The sequence below is a fragment of the Lichenostomus cassidix genome, chromosome 3 (assembly GCF_008360975.1).
Source record: "Lichenostomus cassidix isolate B80296 chromosome 3, HeHo_3.0, whole genome shotgun sequence".
NCBI lineage: Eukaryota > Metazoa > Chordata > Aves > Passeriformes > Meliphagidae > Lichenostomus > Lichenostomus cassidix.
This window is the reverse complement of record NC_139483.1, coordinates 2,692,583-2,702,290: the sequence shown is the minus strand read 5'-3', so window position 1 is coordinate 2,702,290 and position 9,708 is coordinate 2,692,583. Positions and strand designations below refer to the sequence as shown.

Below are 9,708 nucleotides of genomic sequence, written 5' to 3'. Positions count from 1 at the left end.
CAGTATTTGTTTAATGCAGCACCAGAGGTGAGTGGGATGTCTCCACCTAGCTCACCCACCTTTGTCAAATGCTGTGGTTTATTTATTCAGTAAATTTCACTCAGTGTTACTATGTCACTATAACACCATGTACACCCCGGAACTAATTTGCATAATATGATCTCATGGTTATAAATAGTTCTTTTGCACTGTACTTGAGCCTCCCCAGCTCGGTGGCCGTGGGGGTCTCTTGATGAAGGCTGCCAGGGTCTTCTTCACATCTGAGCTTTCCACCTTTGTCTTCGGAGCATGGGCAGCTATGGTGTTCCTTGGTCTCTCTGGTTCTAACTGGTCTAAATTCTGTATTCTGTGGCTAACTGGCTTCACATTTGCCAGTTTCTCACTAGTGCTACACTTGTCCACCTTTGAAGCTATCCACCTGGTGAGACTTTTTGTCTATTCAGCATTAAGCAACTAGTTAACCATGTAACAGCCATTACATTGTACAGAAAGTTATAACTGAAGTTATATTAGTATAAAAAGTTGTAATTCAGGTTATGTAGGTATAGGAAACTCTAATTCAGGTTATCTTGATATAGAAAGCTATGATTCAGGTTATATCGATACAGAAAAGTTATAGTTCAGGTTATGTTCATGTCTTATAACTAAAGCTATATAAGCACCTCGTAACTCTGACTCAAGTTATCCAGGCATCAGTACACTGCCCTGGGGCGCACGCCAGCAACACCGGAGGCCGCTATCCGCCTCGGCGGGGCTGTGCTGCCCGGCGCCGGCCGTGAGGGGAGCAGCGCTGCCCCGCCATTGCTGCCCCGCCATTCCCGCCCCGCGCCATTGGCCCCGCGCAGCGCCCATCGGCGGCGGCGTCAGTTCCGGGCGCGGGGCGGCCCGGCCAATGGGCGCGGGGCGGGGGCGGGCCGCCTCACGCTCACCGAGGCAACGGGCGGGCGGGCGGTGCCGGATGGCGGCCGTGCAGGGTGAGTGCGGCGCCGCGGGGCTGCCCTGCCCGCCGCTCCCGGGGCAGCGCGGGCCGGCAGCGGGCCGGGAACGGGCCGGGAACGGGCCGCGCAGCGAGGTGGCCTTGCGCGGGCTCGGGCGGTCCGCGCGTCCGCCGGCGGGGGCTGCCCCGGTGACGTCACGGGCCCCGGCCCCGCGTGACGTCACGGGCGGGCGGCGGGAGCAGCGCGCGGCCGGGATGGGATGGGATGGGCTGGGATGGGATGGAGCCGCGGGACTGCCGGGCCTTGTCCCGCTCCTTGTCCTTGTCCCGCTCCTTGTCCTTGTCCCGCTCCTTGTCCCGCTCCGCTCGCTCCGCGGCCGGGGAGCTCCTGCGGGGCTCCGCGCTCGGCGGGCTCCCCCGGGCGGGAGGGCTGCCGAGCCGTGACACAGCCGCGTGGTTGTGTTGCTCCCAGCGCCTGAGAGGATCCAAAGTTACTTTCGTACAGCAGTCAGGACTTTGCATGCTTTGGTAAAATCGTTTTGCTTCCAGTCGTCCGGCGGTCCCGCTGGGGTGTATTCTTGCAGCCTGTCTGTAGCTGTACAGGTGTGGAGCGGGGAGTGTGTAGCCAGGAGGAATGAAACCACGAGGGTATGACAGCCAGGAGGAATGAAATCACGGGTGTGTGACAGCAAGAAGGGGGAACTGATCAGTCCTGGAAGAGGCCTGAAAGGCAAAAGTTGAGTCCAGTGGGAGCTTAACAAGTGGAAGCAGCAGGTTTGTGAATGAAGTGTCAAAGCACTTGATGAGCAGTGTGAGGTGGGAGGGGTTTGGGGAAGTTGAGTTGATGAGGAGGAAGTGTTACAAACAAGCAAACGAGAGAGATAGGTTGCGTATGTGTTCTCTGGTAGAAACAAACACATCCTGACACCCAGCTGTATGCAAAGGCCTAATGAGGATTTTCAGCCTGCAGTCACACTGTTAGCAAGTCTTTCAGTGACATCTCAATCTGCATTTTAAAAAGCCATTTAATCATCATTATTACTTTCCCTAACACCACACTATTTCTTCATTCTCGTGAGAGTTTTAAGTTCCTCGCTTGCTTCTCTGTCACTTTACTGAAGTCTGTGCTGTCCCCTTGTTGCAGGAGTGACTTTCTGTGGGATGTAACAAGATGCAGCAAAGAGGACCAATGGCTGCTGGAGCCTTCTTTACTGTTATTAGTAAAAAGGAAGTAAATGCAGTGATTAGTACTTTAATTTTTGCACTGAAGTTTGTACAAGTGACCATTACAACTGGATGTAGTCTCTGTAGAGACTGTGTATTGTAGTTGCCTTTCATTTTGTATCAATACATATATAATTAGAAGGTAATATTTCATTTTGAAGAGTAAATTTATAAATGTATGAAGATTACTCTGTATGCTTAGCACTTAAGAAAAGATGTGGGTGAATAAATAACATCCTCCAGAGCTGTGCTAATTCTTGTTATCAAAGGGATAGTTATGGCAAACCAGTTGGTTCTGTGACAGTGCTGAATCTTGCTAAACATCATTTGCATAGTTTAGGTGGTTTAAATGGAGTGGTATTTAATTACTGGAGTAAGCCATATAGCATTTGCAAAGTTAGTGGTTTAAGTCTTATGCATTAAACATCTAATTTTTCCACTCCTGTTCACTTTCCAGTGTTCTTGGGTTACAAAGTCCTTGTCAAGGTGGTAAGGCATTATACTGGAATATAGAGATGTAGAGTCTGAGAATGGTTTGGGTTGGAAGGGACCTTAAAGTTTATCTAGTTCTTAGTGTATAACCTGTCTTAATATATTGCAGAGGTTTTTCTCCATTCCTGCATTAACATTGCTTGCTTTTCACTTCCTGAAGTAATTCAACATTCAGAATGTCTCTGTTTTTATTTTACCTGCTGAGCTAGACAAATGCTTTTGTGTCAGGATTAATTTGTAGCAAGCTGTGGGTAAGAGGAGCAGTAAATACAGGGAGTTTGTTTGGTGACTCCTGATAAATACATCATTCTGTATTGTAACTTTTTTGTTTCATGTGCTAGGCAATACTATTTCCATTAGCTTTCTATAAACATGAAATTACTTGAATGTCTTAAGGGTAACTATCAAAACCAATAGAGTTACTAAATTATTTGAGCTTGACTTAAGGATGTTGTGGTTCACTAGTAATCATGGTAGCTCTGCTTACTGGGGCAAACATAATTTCATTGTTTTGGGCTTATTTGTTTTTGTTTTAGTAATACTTTACCATTTAAAAAAAGTTAATTCATTTTTTTGTTTTCCTGCTGCGAATTAGTGGGGAATTGTAAGGAGATGGGATGAAACAGTATAGAAGAATAGGAGTTCATTATAGGATCTTAAAACAGCTATTCCCTGCAAAGGAAAGGAAAAGGTATGGTGTTTAAAGGATTACTCATGGTCTAGTTAGATGTGATGGGTGGAGAAATAAGTTGTATTGTTGAAAAACAAATCACCATGGAAAGCAGAATTTCTATTGACAGTTCCTTCCAGGGTCTGCAAGATTATTAGGTTCAAGTTATGTTGTAGTGAAAAGGCTGCTTTGAGCTTGCAACATGAACTTTGATTATTTCAAATCTCATTAATGCTGTTACCTAGGGAAGAGGCAGGACTTGGAAGCCCTCATTTGGAGAGGCATGTGATCCTTCAAATCTTTCTTCCAGAAGTTCTTTCTGAGCTTATTTGTGTGAAATTCATTTCTTGAAATCAATGTCTAACATATACATGTGATCTGGTTTTAGGATGATTTCTCTCCAGAGTTTATTTTTGAATGGAAGTGTGCTCCTTTCCAGTAGAAGATGGTGATCCTAACGTGTGATCATGGAGAAGGGGATAAGTTCAGTAGAAGTGTTACCTTCCAAATCATCTCAGGTTACAGCTGTAAAAGTGGTGGTCAAAGAGCCCGAAACAAAGCAAACCCAAAGAGGGAAACGAGGGGGATTTGTGCTTGTCCATGCAGGTAAGATGTGGAAGCAGAACAATGCAATGGAAATAATCATATTTTGATATCAAACTAGATATCAACAGAAATTTGTTGGACTATTAGTGTGTTAATAAAGTGACATTAACTGTGTTGGCAAGTCTGGTAGTGGGGAGTTCGATTGGAAGTTGCACTGGAAACTCTTAATAAAATGTAGCTATTTGGGTGTTCTGGATGGTATTTTTTTCTCCTTAACAAAGAAAACCCCTACACTGAAATGGTTATAAAATATTATCTTCTGCAGTTGTCTGCCAAGCTTGGGAAACCTGCAAAATGGGGAAGATTTCAGTCTGTTTCTTTATCTATGGAAGGATCAAATACAGTTGTTTCATTAGTGATGGTTTCTTGTCTAACTTGTCTGTGAGAATAGTCCGGCTCAGACCTTCTGAAATCTCCTTGGGCTGTTTGTTGCAGAACTCTTTTAACCCTTTTGAGATTTTTCTTCCAAGTCAGTTTTTTTGATCTTGTTCATATTCAAGTGAGTTACTGTTTATTGTTTCCACATGTAATGAAGAGGTTCTCTACCTAGATCTTAAACAAAAATTACATGTTATGTGTGTCTTGCTCATAAGTTCTTTATTAAATACTATGAATTGTGAAGTTAATAATGCTTTTATCTGGGTGTATATTTGTTTTGAGCATCTCTGTGATGACAAGAGGTGAAATTGAGGAAAGTGGCCTGGTGATGCCTAAAATATCTGAAAAGCCAACATGTTACTTGCTTTATAATATCATTAATGTTAAAAAAAACGAACCCAAAACCTTAAATAATTTACTCTGGGTTGATACTTGATGACCCTGCTATTCTATTTTAAGGGCTAATGGAATTGCTCAATATAGTGTCCTTTACTGGGTCACTTTACTAGAAGCTTATTTTATTAAGAGTTTCTCAAAACTAATATTTCCAAAGGTGAGTGAAGGGAAGTTGAGATAAATAGGAGCATGTTTTTAAGTGCAAAACCTGGTAAAACAAGTGGATTTTAAATAAGTATGTGCCAGTCTTGTTTTTCTGATGCTGCATTTAGTTAGATAGTGACAGTGCTAAATTTTTCAGCTATGGAAGTAGGGGTAGTGGCTTCAAAATAGGGCAGATGGTTCAATACAGTGAGACAGATGTAAAGACTGAAAATGAGAAAAAGGTGAAAAATATGTCTGATCTTCAAGGAACTCCTGGTTCTAAATCAGGAGTAACAAGCTCTAAAAATGTAGCAAAAACATGAGAAAATGAACAGAATGGTAATTGTGGACTTGTACATCAGTGGTAAAAAAAAAGTCAGAGTTTGACTTAAAGCTGAGCATTGTGCCCAGTAATGCACAGCAAAGGAAAAAGCTGTGCTGGAAATCCTCCAAGAATGAGTGAAACTGAAATCTCTTGGAAAGTATTTATAGGAAGAAATTGATGCTGAGATTTATACCTCTATGCTGCTGGATATATGCTCTGCATCCTGTATTTTACTGAGTGTGCTTGATTCTATGTTGGAATGCATAAAGTTGTCAATCGTGGATACAAAAAGGAAACGCTGATGTAATCCAGAATAAGGAAGGCTGTATGTGCCTGATTCTTAAATCTCTGTGTGAGCTATAGCCTGCAGTTTGGCAGGTAGTGTAATGTGCTTTCCTTTTGCTTCGATTGCAGGTGCAGGTTATCACTCGGAATCCAAAGCTAAGGAGTACAAGCATGTGTGCAAAAGAGCCTGCCAGAAGGTGTGTCTTACCAACTCCCTGCTCTTGTACTGCATACACAAGAAATACCTTTGCTAGCACTGTCCTTTCAGTAGGAATGGACATATTCCATGTGGGCTTAGCTGCTCAGATTGTGTGTGTTTATGGAGGGAAATAAAGGAAAGCAGAGCAGGAGCAGTAAATGTGATACTGAGATGGGATAGTATGTGGCCATGAGATGCAGCAACATTCTCATCAGTGGTGGCAAACAGAAGACACCAAAGGAGCAGTGGGAGAGCAAGAGAAGGTCACAGAGGTACCTACAAGGAGTACTCCTGCAGCTTCCTACAGTGCTCCAGGATTTCTGGAGCTAAATATGGTGTCTGTATTTTGATTTCATCCGTGTCCACTTTTTGGAGTTTAGTTAATCTCTAGCATCCAGGTTGCTCCGTGAATGTAGGGGTTTCTAGAATTATTTCCTTCTTGGTAGCTCTTACCATCTTATTAGGAAGGGAGGTAGAAACAGGAAGAACAAAACAAAAAAATCAAAACATCAGAAAATCAAAGCTGGAAAGGGAGAAATAGCAAGACTTTAATTTCCATTGAACCTAATATGTTTTCATCTCTTCCAAGAACTTTGCTTTGGAACTGGCAGGTCCTGTCTGTTAGGTGTTGAATGACTGGCTGGAAGACCTCTATCTGAATTTTTTTTACATCTTTTGCTTTCTCCAGGGAGAAGGAGCTTGGGAGCTTGGCAGGATTTGTAGAAGAGTCTCAGAGCTGGTCTCTGATAATTATCACTTTGTGTTAGAGTTTGTTGCTCAATCCTAATACCAATCTAATTTTGTAATGAGAGGCCTCACAAATCATCCAAACTTAACACTGGCTTTAATAAGCCCTGGTGAAAGTAATTTTCCAGCTAATTATGTGAGACTTGCTGTTGAATTCAAGTCCAATTTGTGATTCTGTGTGGCTACTCTTGAGCTGAGTAGCCAACATAAATAACTTCTGTGAAGAGCAAACAGTTTCAGGTTTGTCTTGCAACTGGAGATGCAGCCATAGTTGTTTTCTGGGGTTCCCTGAGAGACCTTGACTGTAAGGTCTTGTTCAGTGTGTATCTAATAAATACTATTAGGCTCTAGAAGTTTATTTTTGTGTGTATATGTAATTTGAAGGTAACATTATCTTACTTGATTTGTGTGTGTTGGCTTTTAGATGAGATTGTAAAATTCTCTTCAATTTTATGATAATGGCTATATATGGTACTAGAAATTAATGTTGAATCTTGGAAGGAAAATCTGAAACTCATTGACTGAAAAATTTAGTGTTCGAGGACATCAAGTACAAGAAGTTATTTTGATGTAAATTTGACCATGCAGAAATCTTTTACTAAATGCAGTGTCACAATGTCACAGTAAAATCATACCTTGACATTTGCCTTCACATGGTTCATACTGACTTTTTCCAGTGCCTCTTGTTCTTACATCCTCTTATGTTTTAAACTAATTTGGTGAAGATTTTATTTTATAAAGGACTAGGAAAACATAGGGCTTAGTCACAGAATAATAGAATTTCCTAATCATCAACTGAAAATTCTGTTTTGCAGGCAATTGAAAAGCTACAGGCTGGTGCTCTTGCAACAGATGCAGTGACTGCAGCACTTATAGAATTAGAGGTAGGAATTTCTGTCTTTTGGGTAAATCTTGTCAGAGTTCTCTGTAGGACGGTATTAAATAGGAAATCTCTGTAGATTATTGTTTTTGGGCTACACTAATTGTATCTTTTGCTTTTCCATTATATTTTGATGGAAATGTGTTTAAGTACTTTATAAAAATGCAAACTGAATAAAAGTTTTCTGGTTGGTGCAATTTGGTTGTCATCTTAGGTATCCCTTGCCAGATAGTCTTTACCCTTCAAGAATAAATGCGCTGATTAAAGACTTGATGGGCACTTTGTAAGGAACTTTATTTCTGACTTACTAAGCTACAGACAGATTGTTCTGGCTCTGCTTCTAAGAGAGGGGGGGAAAAATATGCTACTGGTTCTGATTTTTATCACAAAATACATGCAGAGGAATAGGGCGAGTAATGCTTTTATTTCAAAACAGTACTTGTTAACTAAGATAGAACATCTTGACAAGCAGCTGTTTGTGAGGTCTTTGGAAAAGTGATTTTTTTGAGTGGTGAGATTTTTACAGCAGCTGCCTTCAGTGAAGGTCCCTATGAAGTAATGTAGAAGTGAGTAAAGCTAAACATTTCTGCCATATAAATGAGGGAGTTTAGTTATTGTCCCAGATCCACTAATCCCTCCTGACAGTAATGATGGAAACAGGTATTCCTCTTCTCCTGTAAGCGGGAATTGCTTCTTCCTCTCCAACTTTATTAGTGAAAGAGGAAGGCAGGGTAAGTGTTGCGCTGTAAAAATAATTTCCTGGGTTTGGAATTTATGGTAGCATTCCAGGAGGATTAGCAGTGGATTTGCTTACCCATATGCTGGGAAAGTGTTCATTACTGTGCTTGCTGGGGTTAGTGTAAGGCAGGCAGTAAGTGTGTGTTAGACATGCTGACTGGGAGCCAAGGCTGCAGTCCCACTGTGAACTTGGCAAGTGCCCTGGCTTTTAGCACTCCTGTGGGTCTCACTGAACTGTTCAAATATGCTTTCATGTGTTATCTTACACATTAGAGTGTAGCTCTCACAAAGCACTGGGTATCTCTCTAACAGAATTGTTTACAATGCACTTCCCCAAGCTCACCGAGGCTGCTCTCACCCCACGAGACTGGTTGGTGTGTCAGCTCCTCCTCAGTGGAAAACAAAAATAAAAACCTACTTTGGGTTGTGATTTTTATCATGTTTTCCTCTGTATCTCAGAAACATATTTTGGGAAGCTTAACTGAACAGTTATGCTTCTCTTTGCAGCTGTGCCTGGGGTAAATATTTTATATGTTCTTGTTATCCCCAAGAGACTTTTACTTCAGTAGATTTAAATACTCTGAAGTAGCTTCTGTAGAACGAGTTATGGCTTCAAGATGAAATTAAAAACTTTTCTGCAATTAGTCCAATCAGAAACTTTTTTCTCCCTACCTGTCTTGCTACTATTGTGCTGATGCCTGCTATCATTCTACTTTCTGGTGCTGCAGTTGTCTTAGGTAGTATTTTTATTTGTTCTGTTGCATAAAACCTTTTTTCCCTTTTTTCTGTTTTTAAGATAAAATGTTACTTTGTTCAGGTTGTACTGCAGCTATTAATGTAATTATTTGCTTTCATTTATTCATGAAGTGATTTATATAATCTCTTAATTGGGGTTTCTCTCTGTTACTGGAATAGAGATTATTGGGTTTGGGATTTGGGTTTCTTTTAGATGAAAGTACTTAATTATGCAGTTACATTGAGGAAAAATCAAATTTATACTCAAAGCGGAAAATGGTGTGGTTTGCAGTGCCAGTTTTTTGGATCTGGTATGAGAAACTCCTGATTGTTAGACTGTCAGCTTCCAAAATATGGAAAGGTTTGTATGTACTCATTCCTTATTCTGAACACCACCTCTGGACATCTCTGTCATTTCTGGAGTTGCATCTTCTGGTTTAGTACTGGTGGTTTTCCTGATGTTCTATGGAAAACGAACTGCATGTGGCAAGTCAACAAAACAATCAGAATAGTTTCTCTCATTCATTGGAAGATTTTATGAGTAAAAGTAAAAGTTTATGTTGACAGTCTCTGTTGAGCTGTCACTCCCTTTTGTTTATGCTTTAGCATAAACATGAAGTGTTTTAGCATTTGAAGCTGGCAAACACATAACAAAAATCTGTGTGAAACTGTGTTTGTTTTCTTGTCTCACTGTAACACAGATGAAGACACAGAACAACAGAGGAGTGTATAAAATTTTAACATATTTCATTGTAAAGTATACTGATTGTAACTTCTTGTTATTTTGGTTTCCGTAGGACTCACTGCTACAAGTTTATCTGAAATATGTAATCACTTTTACAGTTCTCTCAGACTTTTAGTGCTGTGTTCCAAAAATTTGTGGTCTTTGCAAGGCACAAATAAATTTTCGTGGAAATCTCACAAAAGATGAATTTTTTCCTCAGTTCTGCTC

General features: G+C 41.0%; 1 protein-coding gene across 5 annotated transcripts in view; it reads left to right on the top strand.

Annotated features, from left to right (window-relative positions):
* The first annotated feature begins 883 nt into the window (after positions 1 to 883).
* Positions 884 to 9,708, top strand: part of TASP1 (taspase 1) — a 78,082-nt gene continuing 69,257 nt past the window's right edge. For 3 of the 5 annotated variants that reach the window (XM_085054036.1, XM_085054033.1, XM_085054037.1), the window contains exons 1-4: positions 884 to 974; positions 3,712 to 3,929; positions 5,587 to 5,654; positions 7,219 to 7,287. In XM_085054036.1, the coding sequence (XP_084910162.1) occupies positions 3,791 to 3,929; positions 5,587 to 5,654; positions 7,219 to 7,287 (276 nt within the window). In that variant the 5' untranslated portion in view covers positions 884 to 974; positions 3,712 to 3,790. The other 2 variants (XM_085054035.1, XM_085054034.1) reach the window with 2 other exon arrangements.